The 25,492-nt window shown below is 37.5% G+C and overlaps 1 protein-coding gene across 8 annotated transcripts in view; it reads right to left on the bottom strand.

Annotated features, from left to right (window-relative positions):
- LOC132123793 (eyes absent homolog 1) overlaps nucleotides 1-9,733 on the bottom strand; it is a 41,816-nt gene extending 32,083 nt beyond the window's left edge. The window contains exons 1-4 of one of the 8 annotated variants that reach the window (XM_059534435.1): nucleotides 9,407-9,733; nucleotides 2,852-2,979; nucleotides 2,252-2,317; nucleotides 210-287 (exon numbers count right to left, since the gene is read on the bottom strand). In XM_059534435.1, coding sequence (XP_059390418.1) covers nucleotides 210-287; nucleotides 2,252-2,317; nucleotides 2,852-2,975 — 268 coding nt within the window. In that variant the 5' untranslated portion in view covers nucleotides 2,976-2,979; nucleotides 9,407-9,733. Of the gene's footprint in view, nucleotides 1-209; nucleotides 288-2,251; nucleotides 2,318-2,851; nucleotides 2,980-4,095; nucleotides 4,637-9,406 lie in introns of those variants that run through there. The other 7 variants (XM_059534433.1, XM_059534432.1, XM_059534434.1 and 4 more) reach the window with 7 other exon arrangements.
- Between the last annotated feature and the right edge of the window lie 15,759 nt (nucleotides 9,734-25,492).

The following is a 25,492-nucleotide window of genomic DNA, read 5'->3' as shown; positions in this document are numbered from 1 at the left end:
CGTGGGCCACCAGGATGGGGTGTCACTTGATTAGGGCAGAGAAGGGGCCTGGGAGGGTCCTAACCCAACGCCTGTTGGCATGGGAACTGAGACAGAGCCTCACACTACTAGAGTTCCAGCCAAAGGGCCACTTCCTGGGCCTCTGCTTATCAGTAACCCATCATCTCCTTCCAGTCAGCTCTGCAGCTTTGAGTGTGTGCGTGTGGTACCTGATCCTGAGAAGCTGTCTAGAGAGCCGTCTGCTACAGAGGTGGCGATTTCACTGCTGCTCATTGGCTCTGTTTTAACTGCAAGCAGAAGGAAAGCAGAGCATTTGTGATCCTGCACTAGTAAAGCTTGTTTAGAAATGCCTCTCTGCTTGTAAAATCAACAGACTTAATCTTAAAGCAATGCGCAGATTTAAAGCACAGCCAAAAAACAGACTTTCGTCATGTCAAAGTGCTCATTCAGATGGTTTTATTGCCTCACAATGTAGAACGGGTCATTAGGTGGGTGGGTTTGTAATGGTGGCATAATTAAGAGGGCTTCTATTGAGATAATACAGCTTTCAGGTTTGACAGCTCTCTTCTGGCTAACTCACAGAAGAGGCCAACAATTAAAGCTAATCTCTTCTACAAATAAGACAAGGACACTTCCCTTCCAATACACACAGCTCTTGTGTTGATTTAAGGACAAAAGCCATACTAAACACTATTATATAAAGGCATAAACCAGTCTATGAATGGCATGTAATAAATACAAAAATATAAAAAAGTATATATATATATATATTAGTTTGGAGCAAGATTTTGTCTTTCTTTCTTCTTTTTTTCCTTTTTTTTGAAAGAAATTATTTTAATTAATTAAAATATGCTGTTCTTTTGAACTAAAATAATCCTGAAAAAAATGATCATAAAAATATTAAGCAGCACCATTGTTTTCAACATTGATATAAAAATAAATTTTAATAGAGCATCAAATCGACATATCAAAATGATTTCTAATTGCTGGTTGAATTTGTATGAAATAGTTATCAAAAATTCAGCTTTTCTATAACAGGAATAAATTAAGAAATATATAAATAATATATAAAATATATTAAAATAGAAAACTGTTTAAATAAAATAAAATAAATTAATAAATGTTACAAAATATATAAAATATATAAAAATAAATCTTTCCCAATAAGACTGTTTTACTGTATTAAATAAATTGATAAAAAAAATGCAGCCTTGGTGAGCATCAGAGACTGCTTTCAAAAACATTTAAAAATCTTACCAACCCCAAACTTTCTATATATTACATCCTTTTAAATTGATCTGTTTACTTTTTTTTTTACTTTTTCTTTTTACATTGATAACATTGATCTTTTATTTAATGCCAAACAATGTATTCTTAATAATTTTAGTCACTTGATTTCTTACCGGAAGGGTTTTATGTAGCATCAAGGGAAAACAGGCAAAAAAGGTGGAACTTAATGGCAGGAGTAAACTGTGGAATGCATGGACGTGCAGCATAATTGATATGTCAAGGCAATGCATGGTGTATAAAATGTGTTTGACCCAGACGCTCCGAACTACAATGAGGGCAACCGGGAGATGATTTCACAGCGTTTAGACAGGCCCAGATCTTTGAAATGAATCCATCTCTGTCTCAGGAGGGCGTGGGGTGGAGGTTTACATTTATGGAAACAAAATTCACAATGTGGGTACGGAGTCATGCCCACTGAAATCCCTCATGGCTGAGGTAGCCGTCAGCTTGTCATGTTGAACATGTTGCAGCTATGCTCTCCCTCAAAGGAACACATGTCGATGGGAAGCGGTTTGAATATGTCCCAACGCTCCCCCCACCCCTCCTTCTCGACGCAATATGGGAAAACAGTGGCACGGCACATGCAGAAACTAGTGCAGTCAAGTCTTATCACATACCACACATAACCATAAAACCATCCTGCAGAACATCAAATAAAAATCTAAAAGCACAATACGCGTGCCCACAGCTTTACCATTCATCTGGAATCATAGCCAAAAAGTCTCAAACCATGCTTTTAACAGATTCACCATAACACAACACAGAATGCAGAACAAGAGTCCAAATGAAAGGCACAATAGTTGAAGAGATGTGAGCACATCAAATTGGCTTTTCACATTTGTGAATAAAATCAGATGGAATTGTTAAGATTGCCTCAGGCTGAAATGACTACATAACGTGTGTAATTTCACATATGACGCCAAGTATTGTCCTTTCATTGTTTCGCCAGAACTGCACAAACCTGCAGCGGACTGTGAACTAGAACTTAACAACCAGTCAGCTGTGGTAAGCATAGTGATGTTATCACCTATAGGGAGAAAGAACGGGACAGGACACATGACAATCTGCACTGTGACAGGTTGGGGCTTATCACTACAGAAATATAAGAAAACCACAGTCAAGATTACACAATGTAAACTACTTCAGAGATGATTCAAATTCTTATGGGCTGTAACATTATCCGTGAAGTTCTGCAGTTTATATAGTGCACGCACTAAGTCATTTTTAAAACTTATTCACTAAATTGCACTGATGCATTTGCAAAAACTTATTAAATACTGTAGCAACAAAATGTAAACATCAAATTTGTGCATATTTCAAATAAATGCATACTTAAGATAATAAAAATTTGATTAGATTACAACAGCCAAAGAGAAGTATATGAATCCCCATGATATGACAGGCATATCACCCGATGTTTAACACGGATGCAACTTTTCACAAGTTAACAGCGCATAAATGTTACACTAAGGGAATGTGCCGGTTAAAAACCATGGACTGTAGCACTTTTAAATATTTAGTAATTAAGGTATATGGTCCACCAGAGGCTGAGGAGACGTACCTTCAGTGCCATTTGGTGTCATGGAATTGTTATTTATATGCGAGTTGTCGAGGTTGGGACCGTTTGGGGACTCACTGCTTCCACTTACTCGGCTGTGTGGACTAGCTAGATCCTGCATTTCCATAGACCTGAGAGGAAGAGACACACAGACGGTCACATGATACTGAATGACACATGCACACACACTCAAGCTAACACATACTTGGAGATCTAAAATGTGAGTGATCGTTCAAAAAATAGATATTACATTAACAAATCAACAATAAAAATTTATTACAATTTGTACATGCATATTATAACAGATGTATATTTAAAATCCCAACATTTACAATTTTATGTAGCTTAAATAGATTTTGAGATACATTTAATACCTATCCATTAATTTTACAAACAGCATCAAATAACAGAATAAAAGCAAAACAGTACTATAATAACAACAATTTCATAATTTTATATTTTTATTATAATTATTTTAAAAACAACATTAATTAATTACAATTATTTAAATAATGGATTAAATAAGACGGCTTTCATAAAAACCAAACTACAATAAAAACATTCCAACAGCTCTCCAGAGAAATCCGCTTAACAAGGGCATTCCCTTGAGGCACATCAAATAACATTTGACACAAACTTAACAATTAATGAGCCATCTGATGATTGATTGACTTTCTCATATTAAGCATTAAAAATTAATCGCCACTAGCCCCGCAGCACACGCTGCTATTTTCATCCGTTCATTTCCCCCAGCAATCTCTAATCTGAAGCATGAATAGCCGGGGCCGTGTGAGAGAGAGATGTGTGATTGCGAGGCCTCAAACCTCAACGAGAGCGACTGAAGAGTTCACTAAAGCATGCTGTTTGCTCTGGCGAGCGTCTTGATTGTTTCTTTGTTTATGTGCCGAGGGCCACGCCACTGAAAACATTATTCTACTGGCTCCATCGCACACTCACGGGATCATTTTATGCATAGCAAATGGAAGGTCAGGCCAGTGAGCGTCTGCGGTCGGATGTACGTTACGGATGTTTGTATGTGATGTGAATGCGGCTGCAAAACTAAAACACACATCAGTCTCCAGAAAAGCATTATTGCGCTAATTGCGCCAAAAACATGATGCCTTGCGTGCCGCTCTGCCAGAATCAATTAGGAATGGTCGTGTCACTACTATCAACAAACATTTGCATTTTTATGAATAACAAAGAGGAGGAAATAAGAAACGTTTTATCAACGTAGATTATCATACCTCCTTTTAGCCGCCATTCTTGATCGGCCATAAAATATTACATCCGTTACAAATGGTCGCAGTTAAAATGGGGAAAAAAATCCATGCCATAGAGATGTTAAAACTCGACTTGCTCTTCAAACAATGTCTGTTTTCAATACAAAGCTTATATGTCAAATGTTTTCCTTCTCTAACACCTCTAACTCTCTCTGTCTTGATTCTTTCACACTTCCAGCAGTTTACAAAAACGTCCAGACATCTTCTCAAGAAGTCCTAAGCATTTCAGAACTCAACTTTGCTAAACAAGTGGCTGCTTTTCAGTGATGCTGCCGGCAAATCAGCTCTCTTTTACCTGAAGCTGGACGGACCTCAAGCATCTCAGTCAAATAGTGTTTTTTCCCCTTTCTCTTTCTTTCTTTGTTTCTTTCTTTCTTTCTCACTATCCCTTTTTCCACCTGCCAGGAACCTAAAAACAATATTACTCCTTGTTATTTCAGCTCGATGTCTCTGTGAAGAGCCATCCGTGACACAATAGACGTTGTCTGAGAAAACATTTTTGTTATTCTCGCACAGAATGGAAAGAGAGGAGTCGGTGGAACAGAGAGGCACATTGTCTGAGGCTCAACCCCTCCACTGTTGTTTCCTCCTTCCAGGTCTTCCCTCCTCCCTGCCGAATGATGGTAAGGTGATTCATCATTGGTCTACGACAGCTGCAAACTGGATTAGTCCTCCCCCAATCAACATGCAAAGCGGCTTAGCCAAGGTAAGCAGGAAAAGGAGGGGTGCGTGACCGGGAGGTGTGGGGGGGTAAGCTTTGGGGGTTAGTTTTGGGTGAGCGAGTGGGGGGCGCCTGCTCGAGGTCGCTGCCGCTGTTGCCTCTGGAAGTGTGTGTCTGGGCGCTGAGAGAGATGGGACTTTGTTGAACAGAAGCTAGTCAAGCATGACACCCCTAGCATTTTTCATCTGCAATTGACACTATCTGAAATTTATCTACAATCCCTCTCCAGGCACACTGACAGTTCCTAATGATGATCAGGGGGATGACTGGGACTTTGCCTGAGGGTTTGGGGGACAGATAGATACTACTGAGTGCATCTTACGTGATAAGTCGGAGTGGAATGCATTGAGAGTGTCTTGCACGACAAATTTGAACTTATTGAGTGCATCTTGTCAGAATGGAATGTTTTGGATGTATGTTGTACAATAAGTTTGAGTTGAACGTATTGTGCGTATCTTGTAGAGTTGGAGTGGAATCTATTGGGCCACATATGTTTTCTATGATACTTCAAATGCTGTTATTACTCTTTTTAGTTAACAATTAGATTCTGCAGTCCACCTCTCTGCTAATACCTGCGGCAATATTACCCAATATCAGACCGGAGCCGAATCATTGGATCTAGGTCACGATTATTCGGCCTTTCCTCCAAAAATGTCTGAAAAATCCCTGCATGAATTTTTAATGCTGGGCTGATTTCATGATGTAGTAACCTGAGCTGTTTGGTCGTGCTGTTTTTTCTTCCCACAAAGGCTATGCAGTGATGAATAATGGTCAATTTTTTTCCACATTTCTCCTTCGTCCTTCCTTCTCTTGACCCTGTCTAGTCACATTAACACAGTTTTGCACTCTAAAGTTGTTCCTTACATCATCAGAAGCTTGGGAACAATTATTTTACTTTCTATAAAAAGTCCAACACAAGCCATTTCACTGCAAGAAATGTGAGATGTATAAGGAGGGAGAAAACAGAGAAATAAAGACCTTGCTTCGGCCTGCATTCAGCACTCTGAGCTTACGAGGTATTATGCATGCCGGTCTCACGGCAAAGCCCCTCATCCAGCAGGTGATTTTCACCAGGTGAACGATGAAGGGAGGGGTGCTTGTGCTGTACTGCTAAATATTTATTGTTTAAACAAAAAGGGAGTGCATTCAGCATCTTTGATCTGCGCTTGAATTCAACCTGAACTGAGCTGTCTTTGAAGCTCGCCGGAACAAAGACCTGTGTTGGAAGTGTCATCAAAAAGCCAAACATGCTTCACTCACGACTGTTTGCACGGCTTTTTGTCTCGCTTTGCTTATTTCAAGCACTACGTTTCCATCGGCAAACACTGCCGGGCTTTGAACATCGATGATTATAGAGCACGCAGGCTGTCTGAGCTCCTCCGAACACGGATAAGATTCACCTGAATATTTCAATCCTGATGTAATATCAATCAAGACTGAAATATTTGGTGGGATTTATTATACTGTGGATTTTTCATCAATTATATGAGCTGTTCATTTACATTCTGGGAATTATAAGCAAATTATATTTTTCACATTATTATTATTATTATTTTTTTTTTTTTTATGAAACCTTAGCATTTATTCGCTTTCCAGCCACGTTTTACAAGATTGTAATTTTATAGGGCAAGACATGCATGTCTCTTTTTGAATTTCATAGACTATGCAAAACATGTGTTGTGGGTTACTAGTTTTGAAAAACAACGCTTTAATCAAAATAACTTTAAAACAACTAATCCCAATTTAAGATGGTCAGCTGAATCCACATGGTGGCCCAGGAAAAATAAATCCACTTGCAAAGAATGTCGATGTAGACAACAATTAAAGACAGATGTGACTAGATTTAGACGCAGTTTACAAAATGCTACACTTCACTGGACTCTATGAGCACAGAGCAAAGAAAAGTGCACAACCGTCAAAACACTGATTACATAAACAATAAGAAAAAACAACAACACAAAGAACAGAATGAAAAATGCATACCTGTTATATCATGTTTTTCCCCTCTGTAACTGAATTATGGATTAAAAATTGTGAATGTACTAAAATACTAATATGATATTATAAAATGTTATTAAATACTGATGCATTAGGCACATAAAAGTGTATATAATTTATCAAATCAAAGGACACATATATATGTGGTGGAACACAGACTTGTGCACACACCCATAAATATCTGTTTGGTTTTTAATTTTTAAATTCATTGAACAGACAATTAAAATTTTGTGTAATTAAAATCTTAATTCCGAACACGCACTGCGGTTTGTTGATAGGCAATTTGTCTCTTCCAATTGTTCAATCTGACATGGAGCTCAAGCGATGGACAGCGCAGCTACATTCAATCTGTTAATTCTGATCTCTTCAAGCTGCTAAATTATTTCCAGAAATCCATCCGCTTTAAGTGTCCATCGGAGAAGATTTAAGGTACACATCTGATCAAATTCGCCTCACCGCAGTATCACACACACACAAAAAAGCACTCACACTGCGAACAAGTAAATTGTTATTTTTAAAAAAAACATGAAATTATAATGCATTTTTTAATTTCACATAGCAAAAACACTGCTTTGCAAATTTATATATATATATTTATATATATATATATATATATATATATATATATATATATATATATATATATATATATATATATATATATATATATATATATATATATATATATATTTTATTGTGAGTCATCTGCATTCAATTTATTTTTTCCCTATATTATTTTATTCACTGTACCAAAACGTGCACCTACATAAATATACTAAAAGCAAAAAAAGACAGGTTTAGCTCATCCTCTGCTCTTATGCCTAAGTAAACAAACTCCTTGATTACATGTAAACAAACACAAAGGAATTGTGGATGTAGAAGATCCGTGATCAATTGAGCTCCTCAGCCTTATTTCCTGCTCCCTGAGCGACGTTTTCCTGAGACCAACAGTGGCATGTTAACAAAATAACACTCTACTGTATTTAGTAAACAACTAATCGCCACAAACCATTTCCGCTGTATCTGTCTCATAAACAGTGGAGCGCAGCGGTTTCAATTAACCCCGTGTCTTTCACCGCGCACCGTTTCCAGCTCGGGCGCACACATACGGAAAGCATTGGGCCTTCGGCAAACAACAGCACATCGTGGGGCTAAACGCACAAGAGCTTATCGGAGAGAGCTTAATGCAGTTGAACTTATGCCTTATTTAAACAAATACAGTGTGTAAATGGTCCAAATCAAGCAGCCCATTATGAGGTAATTAGATAAGTGGGCTTATTGTGTGAAAGGAACACAGAGAGGGCGGCTGGAGGCAACACCATATTAACACACTCTGGAAAAAACATCACAAGCCGGGAAACAGCTGCAGAGGGATGACTTTTCAATTATTATATGTTTTTACTAAATTACTGTACAAAACTACAAGATGGAAGTGAGAAGAATATTGTGTCCTGAATATTGTCATATAATTATGCATTTTACCAGACAGCACAAAATTCTAAATTCTCAAAGAAACTTTATCCTCGGATAGAAAACGACTCTTTGAAAAAAGTACGGGTGTCTTGGTTTAGGTGGCCGCCTGCCGATTTCTTACAAGACACCAGTCTGCCTGTCTGTGTACCCTAAAGCATTCCTGCCTGCAGCAGATGGCATTGCATGCCAACTGCTAAAACTGAACTGGTTTTGTTTATTCTGCCAGCTGAATAGAATTGTGGGTTTTACTTGCTGGACGGAAAATAGAAACTTATTATCTTGGACTCAAAATGGGGTCATTATTTACAATGCAGTCTCTCATTTCAGTGCCTTGTACACCTGTTTTAAAGTATCAAAAAAGACAGTCCTTACCCGAGGGCTAAGGAAACGCAAAAAAGTGAATTTGAAACGGGTGAAGGTGTGAATCTCAGGTGAAACAGAGAGTCACTGGGAATTAAAATTTCAGCGGCAAACAGTGAATTATATGTTAAAATAGTATTTAACAGAACATTTTTAATAAAATTTAAGCTGGAAACGCAAAACACTATACAAAATGTCATTTAAAAAAAGGTTTAATAACTGATATGTTTAAATAGGAATTGGCTAGGAATTAGTTTTGAAAATAATCTGTCAAAATATACTATAGCAATTTTAATATTGTACCTATTGAAAATCGCGTTCCTGATATAAATGTAAAATGAATAGTTTTATTTTCTATATTTCAGTCTTTTATTAAATATATTAAAGTAAAACGACAGTATTGAGGATTTAACAGTACATTAAGTGTAGCTTTCGAATAAAATTTGTTTGCTGGAATAATTTGTTGCCGGTTTTAAAGGAGTGCAATTTTGTCATTCAGAAAACTGACTGACGGACATAAATATATATTTAACATTTTTTATTTATTTATTTATTTATCTATTTTTTCAATTTAATCTAGATCTTGATTATATTAAGTTATAAGACATAGCTGCAAATAACCCATGTAACTCTAAAGACATAAAAAGTTCACAACACAGGATGTGAAAAAATGACAAAAGTAGAAGAAAAAGCTGTAAAAAGATAACCAAAAATAGTACTCACTACAATAATGGAAGAATCCTTGCACTTTTTCTTTTATTCCGCCTTTCTTACAATCTTCCGTTGAGTGTCTGTCCGTTCCAGAACAAATAAAGAACTTTCTTTCTTTTTTTTTTAAGAAACTTTTCTTAGAGTTGACTTTAACACGCAGATCAGCGATAAAAGACAACTTTTTTCTTTTTCATTTTAAGGGTGAAAAGTCATGGAGCCCCGTGTTAGATCTCAAGAGACAGACTCCGAGCAAGAACGAGAGTTGTCCGATTACTGCTTCAGGCAGTGACTAGCTAGTGTCTGAGGAAGAGAAAAAAAAAGAGTGAAAGAGAGAGAGCCGGTTGAGAGAGACAGAGAGGGAGGGAGCATGCAGCTTGAAAGCACAGAAAGTTGCTCGCTTCTATCTCACAGGAAGACTTTAGTTTGGAGGAGGCACTGGGGAGTTTTCTTCACACTAGTCCTCCATATGTCATTCACTCACAGCTTTAAGCAATATAGCCTTCCTCTAGATTGTATCAGTGATCCTAAGACAAAGAAACGGCAGATCCTGCATGCATCTCTGCTGCTGGATCCTGTGGCTCTGCACACACACAGCCCCAGGGCACAGCCTTTTCTCTCTCTCTTTCTCTCTCTCTCTCTCTCTATCTCTTTCTCTCTCTAGTTTATTATTATTTCCTTCTTCCCACAAACCGGTTCTTTTATTTGTGGTTGATTCTCTCTGGTTTGACCCTGACAAAAGGATCCTAGCAGGTATGCATTAAGTAAATATAGTTTGTAAATGATGGAGCTGATTTTATTGGAGCAAACCGGCTCGTCCGATCAGCGTTATAGTGGAAGCCCTCCATCAACAAGTAGACTGCTCACTGCTGTTTGCAAGGTAATGACTGTCCTCTGTCTGCTCCAGCTTATTATTTCATTTGTTTCCAAAGTTTACCTTCACTGCTCCCTGACAATGGAATTACTACCAAATGCAATCTATTAGTATTACATAAAGAAATGCATTCCTTTTTGTGGATGTGTTATGAATCTCAATATAACATATATGCATATATAAATTTACACTGAAATTAAGCTAGTGAACATACAGTATATACACATTTAATAAAATATATGCAATTTTATTAAATTGTATTTTTTTTTATCTAGCTAGATATGTTAATATATATTTTATATGTGTACCAATATAAACGTGAAGCATGTTTCTATCTATCTATCTATCTATCTATCTATCTATCTATCTATCTATCTATCTATCTGTCTATCTGTCTATCTGTCTATCTGTCTATATGTCTATATGTCTATCTGTCTGTCTGTCTATAAATTTAAATAAAATTGTTAATATAATGGTCTTAACTTTAATGTAACTTTAAGCTATATACATATAATGTATCTAAAATAAAATTATATATATACAAATATATAGACACACACATACACACACAAACAAACATGTATACAAGGGATTTATAATAAAAAATATTTATATAAAATCTATATCTAATAAAGAAATACCTAATTCAGCGTTTACAATTTTTTTGTTACCTGTAGAATTATGGATGAATGTTTACATTTGCAAGAGGATATAAAACATAGCAATAATGATAATAATATAATTGTCAAAGTAATTAATCAATAACCAATAACTGTCTAACTACCTCTATAATGAACAAATGCAGCAGTGACTTATTTTATGTATACTGTATAGGCCTTATTAAAAAAACTAAAAATTAACTAGGAGGTGGCTAAATGACAAACACACACTCACAAGCTCACTCATACACCTTGATGATATTGGTGTGTCGCAATGAAAGAGACTCGGCAACCATGTATGGGACAGCAGGTCAAACCAGCAGGTCCTACTCAGTATAAATAGACCTGGGCTTGACTTTTCCTCATCTAGATGTGGTGCGCAACTAAAGCAGTGGTCATGCAAATGCTACAGATGTGCCTATAGGTAAAAGCCACCGTTTCAAATTTCAGCTTAAGAAAATTAAATATATTGCATTTTGAAGAGGCTTTAGATAACTCAATAGACTAATAAATGCAAAGGGGGTCTCAAGTAACTATTCGATGTAGCTGAGGGGTTTATACGCCAATCGAGTTATAACCCCCTCTCTCACTCATAAAATTAACTTTCAATGTAATTTTGCAGATATTTTCAAATTGCACAGCATAATTTGTTGTTAAGTTGTTTATGTCTCCCAAGCAAAAACTTTCAATTTCCCCTAAGCAAAGGCTTCAACGTTAGTGGAAAGGTATGTTTCACATTACTGTAGCATATAACTATAAATAGCTAAATATCAGGTAAAAGATCCCTCATAATATTCAATAAAACTGAGATTAAGATTCTGAGAGATATATTGACTCACTAACATGAAAGGCCATAAATAGCAAAACTAAATTCATATCTTGGGAAAATAATAAGTTGCTAGTTTGGAAGTATAAATAAAGTTCTGATAACATGGTTCATCATGTTGTGTAATACTGTTGTGTGAGAGTATTCAGTTATAAATAGTGCTGAACTGCAAATTATGCATTTTGACATTAATAAAATAATTAAATGCATTTCAGTTTTTCATTCTATATCTATCTATCTATCTATCTATCTATCTATCTATCTATCTATCTATCTATCTATCTATCTATCTATCTATCTATCTATCTATCTATATATATATATATATATATATATACGCACAAGTATATATATTGTGTTGTGTGTGTTGATCCTACATCTGAGAGTCTAAATCTAGGCTTTATCAGCCTTATTTTTCCGCTAGACTTAAACACTTAGCAAATAACCTCTCAGAATTACACAATCAAGCTCGCAATGTTCCTATTATGTGCCCGTGATGGACTGACAAAGATGCACTGATAGTCCTAGACTGACATCAGTGCTAAAACATTACTTGCCAAAAACTATATCAAGCTAGAAATATGAGAAGTGGGTAAGATTAAAAGTGAAGCCCTTCTTTATTAAGGATTATCTTGATGGGACCCTGCAGTCTTACTGGGAGGCTGCAGAGATGCCTGCTTGTAATGTAGACACATGGGGAGATCTACTGTGTCCTGCATTGCACAGGGGGTTATCAAGAAATTATGTCACAAATGCATAATTAAGCTATGATTCATGCATTGCCCACAGCTGAGCCACTAAAAGCAACTGGGCTGAAACTGGGCTACTCATTACTCACTAAAGCAATTCAACTGAAAGACAATAAATGGATACCCTGATGGAATGTCATTATTGTTATTGTATAGCACAATTATGCTTCTTCAAACTAGGAGCAATTTCTGTTTTGAGAAAACAGAGAAAATCAACAGTCATTGGGATGCTAATAATGCTAATGCTAACCAACACAACAACATGGGTCGTTTGCAGTCTGCTACCAAAGTGTTTACACAGTGTCACACTTCGAGGAGATCGAGTTGCTGTTTCTGGCGGTCTCCAGGAACATAAAACTCTTAAATTCCCCCAAGATACAAAACCCAAACTTCAGTCTTTGTCTAATAAAAATAACTTTTTACACATTTTACATAATATATACATAGTAACGAGAGGGAAAAATCATTTTGGTCTCTAAATTCATTTCCCTGACAGGTAGAGGATGGGAGAGTTGGCTCTACGGTGATTTTACCAAGCAGTTGATATTGGATATTTACTTAATTCTTTGAACGACTCTTGCACAGTGAGTATTTTTTCTGCTTTGAATAACCGAGCTATAAAAACTTTGTTGTTACTTAGTCAGAACAACACCTTTCAACATTGACAATAATAAGAAAAATTCTCAAGCAGGAAATGAGCATATTAGAATGATTTCTGAAGGATCATGTGACACTGAAGGCAATGGCTGCTAAAAATTCAGCTTTGCATCACAGGAATATATCACATTTGAAAATATATTGAAATAGAAAACAGTTATTTTAAACTGTAATATTTCACAAGTTTTTTTTTTTTTTTTACTGAATTTTTCTTTTCAAATAAATGCAGCCTTGGTGAACATAAGAGACTTGTTTCAAAAACATTTTACCGACCCCCACTGAACTTTTGAACATTATTGGTTTAGCTAAGATGAATAAAGACAAATAAAAAGGATCTGAAAAACTCAATCCAGTACTGTTGTATTCAGAAGTAATGGGCAAAGCTAAATTCAAACACAATGTACGAGACGTTTTATACAGATTATACGACTCCATCAGTGAGTGTTTTTCTCTCCTCCTGCCTGATCCCACAGACTGCACCATCAATCTCCAAAACTACATTTGCTGATCCAACCTGCAGTGCTTAATTTCACTGTTAGAGCGGAGAACCAATCAGACTGAATCTGCTCGACAGAACACCAGTGTTCAAAAACCATCTTCATTTTACTCCAGGGCAATCTTTGATGATGATGACGAGTTGTCACCACAATAAAGATTTCGACAGCACAGACGGATAATTTTAAAGCCCCCTAAGGTAAATTAGTAGCAAGCAAAGTGCTTTCAAGTGGTGAATAAAAGCTGCAGTGAAGCTCCATTTCTCTATAAGCAAACATCACGTTCATCTGCTAGAACTAATGGAAGTATGTTCATACTGAATGACTTTGAAACACAAAGGGATTTCTCCTCATCAGAATAATTCAGCCGGTTAACCTCAAAAGCGCTAAATAAATAATATTGTATCTGAATTTCCAACTACAGTGATGTTTGTACTTCTAAAAATCAGAGACGTAAAAAACATCATCAGTGCCGACAGTGTGTTTGTTTGAGAGCGGCACAAAGGACACTTCTACCCATGAGTGCACTGCAGGCCGTGCTTTATGAGGATTCAAGCACACCTGGCGAAGTTCTATGAGGGTCCTCTGATCCTCAAGAAGGGAGTTTATTACTCTCCAGGGCTCTGAAAAAACAGCAAAAGCAAGCGAACTACAGAGACCTATTACTCAGAAAGAGACATCACAGAGGATAGTGGTGATATACGGGACATAATCCCTACTGGAGTGTTTATATAAATGCTGTGCTAGGGACATTGCGTGTTGTTAAAGGGAAGAGAAAAATGGCAAGTTATGAACAACTTCAGTGGTTTATGTTTTAAAACAAGAGTGTACTCTGGACAATGCATAAAAAAAATGTTAGTGCATTTAGTGTCCTGGGCGTATTTCCACTGTTTTGGCAGTGTTGATATTGACAAACTAAACTGCTGTACCATATAAACTGCAGGTGCTGTAAGTCATATTAAACCCCACAATGCCTCCGTGTAGAAATCAAGCACTGTCTACGTCAACTAAAAAGTGACATTATGTGCCACAAAAAAATGAAATTTAAAAAAAAAAATGTTTAGAAGCAAATGCAAAAATGTTTTTTTTTTATTATTATGATTATTATTGTTATTATTATAAATAATACTTTTATTCACCAAGGATGCATTAAATTGATCAAAACGTTTCAGTGGATAATTTTTTCATATCTAATTCAAATAAATGGTGTTCTTTTAAATTTTCTATTTAACAAAGAATCCTGAGGAAAGCAAATCTTGGATTCCACAAAAATATTAAGCACAACTATATATATATCAGACCTATATGGTTTACTTATACAAAAAAGCCATAACTGGAATCTTAAAGTCTGCTTGACTCCACTAAATTTAAATCAGCTGCGGCCTAAAATATCAATATGTTTCGTAATAAATTTTCAGGCCCCCTTCTAATGACTCCGAGCAAGCATGCCGGGCGTCCATAGGAACATTTGTCAGCGCTGGCCCAACTGTCTTGGTTTTGGTCAGAAATGTGGCATTCCCAGCCTTCACAGCTGCCTCCCCCTGTTGGGTCCAGGTCAGCAGAGTGCCGCGGCCAGACCGCTGTTCCCTGGCCCCCGGAATGGGCTCTCCCCTGCAGAGAGGACACTTCGGCTCTCAGGCGGAGGGATTAGTTTCAGGCCAGCAGAAATCCCAGTGGGGGAAGAGCCCTGAAACTGCAGAGGTTAGAGCCACTGCTTTCCTTCCAGCCGGCTGACATTTGTGAAGCCATGAGGCCACATAACAAAAACACATTAGGCAAATGTATGGTTGGGGTTGTCTGTTTAAATTGGCCAAATGAAAGCCACTTTGACTGGGGCACTGCCATTCTCCACAATGGCAGTGGGCAGTTCCAGGGAAAGGAAGGGGCAGGCGCATGGAAGGAATGCAAGAGGGAGAATATGACTGTGTCTCGGCGTAAAGGAGAAATGGATCCGTGTGCCTCAGTGGGTAGTGTAAATGCGCTAGATGATACCACAGCTTAGAAAAGTGCAGCCTCATTGATATGTAAGCATCATAGGTTAAAGCAAAGTGGGCATCGTGAAAGGCCTTTTGTGCTAAACAAAGTTCTCTCTCAGTGTAAACAAATGGTGGTTTATTCAAATACATTTTCGTACACAAGAAAAAAATTAATAAAATAATACAGTACCAAAAAATACTTAAAATGAACGAATGACTTATATATAAAGTATATAAAGTTTTAAAGGGTTTCATTTCTTTATATATATATATATATATATATATATATATGTATATATATGTGTGTGTGTGTGTGTGTGTAACATCAATCATATATAGATATGAATACACATATGCATATAAAAATTCAAAAGCTTATTTTTTTGGGCCATGTAGGCCTACATTGCTTTTGCTTTCACATTAAAACTGTTCTAAATTTATATAAAAGGCCTGGGAAGCATCTTCTGCCTATAAACTCTGAGGAAGCAACAAGTAACAATCTGTACTAAAAATATTTCCACACTTGCTCTTCAGGAAGTATAATTAAATCACTCAGGACTGCTCACCATATATAATGGCAGGGTTGCTATTGGGCGGCAGATTTCATTTTTAACTCTAGTTTAGACGTTTGACAGCTGAACTTCTCTGGCTCTTTCTTTATCCTTATGTATATGCATTTAAAATAACGCTCGGATTATCTGGATATGGAATGCTGTTCGTTTTATAGAACAGGAAGATGCTGCAGAGGCCCCTGAAGTGTGTGAACTATTAGCAGCTTGCTTGGCCAGCGGTTGCCTCCCATCATGCTGGCGTCATATAAAGTGACTTGAAGCATGACCAGAAGTTCAAAAATAACCAAAGGTTAATAACAGTTTAGTACTATCCATGAGAGAGAGAGAGAGCAAAGACACATGCTAATAGCATCCCCCGATGAGGCCTAACTCCCAGTGACTCTGGGCTCTGTGTTTCATATATTTAATTTACAAAACTCACAAAGACAGTTGCCTTTAGTTAGAGTAAATATCTATAACCCCAACTTTGTTTAGACTTTTTCAAGGGGCAAGTGCACCAAATACACTTTAAAATGCTGCAGTGACAAAATCATAGTTTTTGGACTGAAGTGCCAACTTTCCATGTTTATTTCCTTTTCCTGCAGTGCTCAGAAGGTAATTTCCTCTTCGAGGAAATGGAAATTGCCAAGTGGGATCTTATGCTGATTTCTCCAAAAACATGTCAAACCTTGTCTTCTATATCTAGGCCTCTCAATGATTGACAAGATGGCCAAAAATCCCATCCCAACACCAGTGGGGTGTCGTGGACATGCTCAAAAGAGTAACAAACTTAAAAGTAAATCCTCTATATGCAGAAGATGTTCATTTCCAGATGTAAACGTTCCTCAAAAACACATTTCTGTGCACCAAAACCACAGGGAAAGGCCTTTTATTTCTCGATTGCATGTAGTATACTTGCTCCATGACTTCATTGGAGTGTATCATATCACACATCTGAATGGGATGTGCAGGGTGGATTCCTTGTAATGGATACACCGGAGAGGAAAAGTTGTTTCAAGACAGCATTTGAAGTTCACCTGATGACACATCCTCTTCACAGGCCCTCTTCGATCTCTGCCTACTGTCACAGCCTATGGAAATATGACTGAAAGGAAGCAGTAATCGAGGCTAGGGGACCGCCGTCATGGATGACACATAGATTCAGAGTGAAATGTGTTTAGACAAGCAAAGAACTGAGGGAAAAACTGGCCATGATGTAGGTTTGACACCATTGAGAGAAATCCTTCCATTAAAATATAGGCTCACAGAATCTCTGCTGCTTTCATTTGATTTGTATGACTAAAATGTTTATGGGAGACGATGAGTCACACTTTAATTTTCTGGATAAACACACAGGAAAAGAAAGTAGTTGCCTGGCCAACTTGATTGTCTTCCGACAGGGTTATAAAATCCTCTGCTTCCAATAACATCAGCAAGCTATCCATATGCCGAGGGTTTGGCTTTAATAAACGATGATAAATGAAGAGAAAGATGACTAACTTTGCACTCAGATGGCTAACATATGATTCAATCTACTCATTGCCACAATCAGCTAAAAATCATAGGAACATTCATATGAAAGCTCATATGAAAAAACAATATTTCATCTTTTATAAAACAAGAGTATTCAAGGACTTGATTGTTTTATGCCTATACCATGCATTGTCAAGTAGTTAACAACGAAACAATTTTTTTTACAGTATATAAACATTAAGTAAAAATACAAAGTTTTGTAATCAAACGTCTGAGAGGTATAACTCTGAGCTCACAGTAAGATTGATCTATAAAAGAGAAGCGTACCATGGTAACACTCCCTGCCAAGTTTCGGTTACACGACTCACAACTTTTTATAGGCCGCAAAAACTTCCTGTTGCCATGGATACAATGCAGAAGAATAGTCCAGGATTTGGATGTGAAACAGGTAGGACTGGTGAGGTCAATTAGAGGAGACATTTGCTTGAATGAAAACTACCAGAGGGACATTCAGGGTAATTATGGGTTTGTTCATTCACTGGGCTGGAATTTTTCTCCCTCTCGGCCACACCTGGCTTAGACTCACTAGAAGAATGGAAATGACATCCAGCTTCAATTTTAATGGCTACACAGCACAGACAGCTGTCATTTCTGTCTTTAGATGCATATTAGAACATTGGATTAGCAAGGCAAGGGCCATTTGGAGATTGAAAAAGGAGAGATACAAGATAATTTTAACAGCAAAACACTGTAAAATGCTACAGTAAAAACTGGGGTATAGTAAGTTTCCTTACTATATACTGTAAAAAAACACAAAAAAAAACAACAACTAATAAATCTAACAGGACATTTAATTTTACAGTGAGTGGCAGGAATCACAATTTTTTATAATTTAAATAATAGTTTCTTTTTTTTTTTTGTTCAGCATTAGGGTTTTAAAGTTTCAACTTATGTTGGTAAATTAATGCATTATTTTAGCATCATGTGCATTACCATGTTACTGTGCACCTTCTATATATTAATACTTAGCACAATTTCTGACATTTCAAAGTTCTAGGATAAGTTATCTATAACTATAAATAACTATAACTATAGAATAAAAACAAAAGCACCAAAAAAGGATCACATACATAATCAGTACAATTTGTGCACAATATTAATATACTAAGCATTCAGAATTTTTCTGACAGATTTTTAGTTTATTTATAAAATTTATTTTTTTCTAACTTAAAAAAAAAAAAAGAAAACTGTGAAAAACATTTTCAAACTAAAAATAGTAAAATACATTTATATTTTAAATATTTTAAAATATAGAAAGATTTTTAAAGATAAAGATAACGATAAAGGTATAGTTCTAAAAAATCATTCTCAGTTTTAAAGAATAGCAGAGTCCACATCACAATTATAACGATAAAGGCACAGAGAAAATGTATCGTTGGATTTCAGAATGATGAATGATAAAAACATTGACAGCCAATCAGAATCAATCTTTCTATGAGGAGCTTGATAATTTAAAGTGGCAGACAAGCAGAGGTGGGTAGAGTACCCAAAAACTGTACTCAAGTAAAAGTAAAAGTACTTATAGAAATATTTACTCAAGTAAAAGTAAAAGTACTAGTCTGAATAGTTACTTGAGTAAGAGTAAAAAAGTATCGGATAAAAAATCTACTCAAGTAGTTAGTTACTAGTTACTTTGGGTCATATATACTGAGTCTATTTTTATTTAGATATATATATATCTAAATAATATATATATATATATATATATATATATATATATATATATATATATATATATATATATATATATATATATATATATATATATATCATCAGCCTTTACTACAGTCTTCAATGTCACATAATCCTTCAGAAATCATTCCAATATGTTGATTTACTATCAATGATGTTCTTTTTATTTTTCTATTCATCATATAATCCTAAACAAAATCTCACAGGTTCCAAAAAAATATTAAGCAGCAAAATGGTTTCCAGCACTGGTAATAAATCAATATATTAGATTTATATTTTGAAGGATCATAACTCTGAAAACTGGAGTAACAGCCGAAGAAAATTCGGATTTGCACCACGAAATAAATTATATAAGTATGTATTACATTATATATGCATAAATAACCTCTGACACAAAGAAGAGTGAAAACTTCAACATAACCGCTAAGTTACTGAACATCTGAACATAACGAACCAAATGCACATTGACGGATCTTCTTTCATCTGTTCTGCAAAATGTAAACAAATGTATATTTCTGCAAGCGTAAATATTGTGGAAATATCATTATTAATTGTGTCTAGGCATAGGGGGGTCATCATGTGACACACAGCAGCCACAGCATATTGGCAAATTATTATTAAGCATTATTATTATTATTTTTTATTAGAAACATTCCCAGAAGCATGAACTATATAATGAAATATATGGATTCTCACTTTTCATAAATTGTTAATAATGATAATGGTCAAAGTAGCCTAATTATGTAATTTATTATAAAAACCTGTCTGTTTACTTAAGTAATATAGGTGTCATGCCATAACATATTTTTAATATGACTTACTTTATATCAAATGTGAATTTAACATTGAAAGTCAATGTGATATAAAAACTGTTACTAATCTTTCATTGTTCAGAAAGAGAGCAAATAACTTTTACATTATCAAAGATCATTTTAACTGACAGTCTATCAATCACTCTCAGAAACTCCCATTAAAATCACTCAACTTGTTTACACTGTGAAATCAATATCTTATTTACAGATTTGTACACACACATCTGCACTTTGTTGTTTCTGAAGAGAGAATTCACCAGAAAGAGGTATTCCGTCAGTGAGCGAGTGAAGGAAGCACCGGCATTTCAGCGATGACTCATCGGAACACCTTTGATTGGCCAATGCTTTAATAAGTTCAACAGAATCTTGTGTGATTGGTTATAATGCGCACTGCTGTAAAAACGCGTCTGTCTCTGGCTCACCGCCAGCGAGCGAACGCAGATCTGAATTTAGCAGCTAATGATATGACTCGCTGAGTTCTCACACCGGTGTGATTGTATCAAATATAGAAAATATTAATCGGCTATTTTTTGTCTTTTGGAAGCTGCATTCAACTTGGTTCCCCTCTGTTATAAGTTACACGTACAACAAACTAATGTCATAGTGGTATCGTGTACTGTAATCGAGTGTAGCCCAAGTTATACCTGTTGAACCGTAGACAGCGCACGTGGTGTTCATCCAATACAGATCTTCATCGAAAGCAAATAATAGCCTTTGCAGATTTGCTTTAAATTCAGTGCAGATCCAGCCACGTCTTCAACGCTCTTTCTGTTCTTAAACGTTACAACTGAGTGAAGTGAACCGTTTCAAATGCTCAGCGCGCGACAGGATACTGAACGAATCATTCAAACTGATTCACGAACCAATTCACTGGTTAGCCAACTGGTTTTAACAATCCTTTGACTCAAAAGAATGAATCATTCGCGATTGGGCATCGCTCATTGCCCAGAGAAAAGTAGACGGCGTGTTTGGATCAAACTGAAGCATTTATAACATTTATTGCATTAAGATAAAGTAACGAGAGGAGCGTGGCCCACAGTAACGAAGTAAAAGTACAGCTTTTCCCCAAAAAAATTACTCAAGTAAGAGTAAAAGTACCCATCTTTAAATATACTCCAAAAAGTATAAGTTACCCAAAAGATTTACTCAAATCTTTGAGTAAATGTAACGAAGTAAATGTCACTCGATACTACCCACCTCTGCAGACAAGTGTGTGCTCGGAATAAACAGACGATATTGTCCGCTGGTGTGTACACTAATATATGACCGACAAATTGGGATCTCGCTTAGAGGGACCAATCTACTTTGAGTGTAAACTAAACGAGCCAATGCACATTGGCATGCGATTATAAGAAAGCAGCCAATGCAGTGTATATTCAGGTTTTTGCTAAGGAGCTGAGCTGGTGACCTGGCCGTTCAGCAGTGGTACATCAGCCGTGGAGATGGGCCGTGACATCTCCGTTCCCTCTTTCAGAAAACAAGGGTTACATACGTTACCGAGATGTTCATTTTCAGTCGGTCACTCTCTACATCACTTCACCATGGATGCTGCCCTCTCAGTGTCCCGTGTGAACTGCCTGCACTCCTTTTTGGTGTAGGCCAGGGCTCGCAACAAGAAGAGGAGTCACTGTTGTCAAAGCACTGCCAACTCAGTGAGATTGGATAACACTGGGAAAACGTACCCATTCCACTTGGAACAGGAACGTTGCAGAAGCCCCATCCTTCCCAAAGGAGGTTTTGGAAGCACTTACACATATGAACATCCATTTAGATGCATATGGAAGATTAGAGGTGATTGTAACCCTCTTGGAAATGGCAGAAGTCTGCCGGTGAAACACGTGTTCTAAAGCTATACTGTGGACTTTACACATATGTGATCAATTTAGTTTCTACATATGGAACCCAGCCTTCTACCAGTTCTCACTGTACATTCCGCCATGTCTGACTGCTGAGGGGATGGAGGAGCTTGACAGGGTCTAAAGTACGGACACTCCGGGGCAGTTTTAGCAAGCACACACTAACCTTGCTGAGAGGTGGGCCTCTCAGTGCCTCCGCCCATTTGAGTGGGACTCAGCCTCGGGACTCGGCCATGAAGCCAGTGCTGAAGCGGTGCCTTATGAAGCAGCCCCAGCAGCGTAACTGCCGCTGCAGCTCCCATATTTTCCAGGAGCCTCTGAAATAGTTTAAGTGGGACTGCTGTCCTGCCCTAGAATGCATTCAAGCAGTTAAGCACAGACCACGCACTTTCCTCTGTGAGGCGTGTTGTCTTATTGACTGAATCCAACTCCAAAACGAGATAAGAGATCCTATGCGTTGGGGAGAGTTTGCTCTATGACTCGAAGACCCAACTGGCTGAGGTGCTGAAGCACCAGGTCCGTGTGCTTGCACAACTGTTCCTGAGACTGTGCTAGTATAAGCCAATCATTGAGAAAGTTGAGGATGCGAACACCCTACTCTCTGAGGGGAACAAGAGTCCCCTCCACAACTTTCATGAAGACACAGGGAGACAGGGACAGCCAGAAGGGCAGGACCATGTACTGGTATGCATTTCCCTCAAAACCTGAACAACAGAAATGGTCTGTGCCGCGGAAGGATGGACACACAAAAGTATGCATTCTTCAGGTCGATCGCTACAAACCAATCTCAGGGACGGATGCACCTAAAGATGCTTTTCTGCATCAACATCTTGATTGGTAACCAATGTAAGACCCAGTTCAAGACAAGCAGGTCCACGATTGGTTGTAACTCACTGCCTTTCTTGGGTACAATGAAGTAGGGGCTGTAAAACCCTTTATTCATATCAGCTGGAGGGACCGGCTCTATCGCATCGTTCACCAGTAGGATTGCAATCTTAGCACTCAAGTCAGGAGCATCGGCCACCTTCACTGTCATGAAGCCGATGCCACTGAACTTGGGGGGACGTGGGGTTACCTGAATCGCATAGCTGAGTCTGATGGTCAGCAGAAGCCAGGCACTCAGATATCATGCAAGCAGGACCAACATAACCACCACCATACCCGCAGTGGGGCAGCAAGGTGGAATGCAGAAACCCAACTCAGGCGGCTTGTGAGCGCACTGAAGAGTGGTCCGAGTGTGTGGTGCAACGCTTACCTGGTTCCACAGTTTGGCAGAGGGTGCGTGAGTAGGACCTTTGTTGATGCTCTCGAACCGCCCACTGCTGCCTGCTGGTGATGGAGGATGATGAGTGTGGTTCAGTGTTGAACCGTCAGCTACTCTTCGTGCCCTCCTGGGACCCAGGGACAGAGAAAACCACTCTCTCATCAAGATTTTCCAGATTTTCCAACTGGCCCTCCTAGGGGGATGGGAGAGGTGCCTTCACCATTCCTCAAAGAGTAGTTTCCTCCCTCTCTGGGTCGCCCATCCCAGGGCCTCTTGCTCTTCCGTTCACCGCTAGGTTTGACGGGGGCATGGACGGGTGGGGTGGCCTGCCAACAGCCAGCAGCTTCATGGCACCGCTTGCTCGGATGCTGCGGATGAGGTGCAGGAGCGGACACAGGGGGCCGCCCTCGGTGACGAGCAGGCTGGGGTGCTTTGGCTGGCGGACGGGTGGTGGCAGCAGCTGCCTGCCAGGACAGAACATCGGACCGCCTTAGTCTGTTCCTGTGCAGCTGAGAACTGAAAAGCGGAATATGCGCTGCACCAGCTACCTACTTTTACTCACGCAGTGATCAGCAGCAACTGGATGCAGTAATCGCATGCCAATGTGCATTGGCTTGTTTAGTTTACACTCAAAGTAGATTGGTCTCTCTAAGCGAGCTCCCAATTTGTCGGTCATCGACGTGACATCGAGAGTGCCCGACTGAAAGGGAACATGAAATATAGCTCACAAATCAACCAATTCTATGATACTTTTACTTTTTGAAGCTTCAAAGCTCCAGTCCCCATTACTTCACAAGTGGTCGGAAAAGAATAACCACTACTTTATTAAAAAAGTTATTCTCCTTTTGTGTTTCACAGTACAGGCTTAGAACAAAATAAGGCTGAGTAAAATATTTCCAGGTGACCTAGAACTTAAATAAAGTCTTTGTCAAAGTGAAACTTCACATATTCTGTTTCTTGAGGTTATTCTGCATTTACCGGCATGACGAAATGACCCATCACATGATGACTATGCTATTTACAAAATTACAAGCTAGCTGAAATTCTGTCTCACCAAACGGCTGCTCTGGGCCTGAATAATTGATCAGATATTGAAAAGCTCTAATAAAAGGATGCAGTCAACATTCTTGTCTTTAGCCGCTATAGACACATCTCTAATACATGAAGGAAAAGGCTGATTAGGCAGAAGAGTGCAAATGTTGTTCCTTATTTTTATCCCTCCAGAATAGCAGAATTTGAAATAGAAGATTAGGGTTACCATGGTGCAATCTGTCAAAAGGGAACACTCCCAACCGGTGCCAACACCAACAACTTAAAAGCTCCCTGCTGCATGGAGTAACACGGTCAGAACAAAACAGCATATTTATGACATACTGTAAACAGCATAATGTGCAAAAATAAACTTTTCTCATTTTGTCAAATGAAAATATTAAAAGATGTTCAGCAACAAAGATTTTGTTTTTCATAAAAAGTATAAAGAATGCTAATTCAAAAGGACAGACCCAACACAAAACACTGAATTAAAGATTACTGAGCCACGTCACCTTATAAAAACAAAGGCTGTCAGAGGCAATGTCTCCTAATCAGATGATTTGACTTTACGACATTACAAGATTAATTTGGATTAGACAATGTCATGCGGTGAGACTGCCCACAAACTTCTGAACATGGTTTTAAACTATTATATTAAAAATTATAACTTAAATAAAATGAAATAAAATAATAAACATTAAGTGATATATATATATAAACATTATTTCAGCTAGCTGCCTTTTCGTTTAGTTTAAGCTGAAATAGTACAATAACTAAAACTAAATAAAAACTAAAAACATCAACTTAATAACTACAAAGACATATTAAAAACAATAATACAAATCGCAAATCCAGAGAAAAATTACTAACTAAAATGAACTAAAATTGAAATAACAAAAACAAAATAGCAAATTCGAAATAAATCTATAAAAGTATCTCAGTGATACTAAGAAATATTTCATTTAGTACTGCATTTTATATTTTATTATTATGTAGTATTTTAAACATTTCACAATAAAAAGAAAAATACTTATTAAGATGTGCAATTAAGATATGGTACATAATGTTTACACCACATTTTTCCTGGAAAATGCCAGAACCATCTTTGGTTCCCTTTTAGTGAACC

The sequence above is a fragment of the Carassius carassius genome, chromosome 42, assembly GCF_963082965.1.
Source record: "Carassius carassius chromosome 42, fCarCar2.1, whole genome shotgun sequence".
NCBI lineage: Eukaryota > Metazoa > Chordata > Actinopteri > Cypriniformes > Cyprinidae > Carassius > Carassius carassius.
The sequence above is the reverse complement of the archived record's forward strand: the minus strand, read 5'-3'. Positions and strand labels throughout refer to the sequence as shown.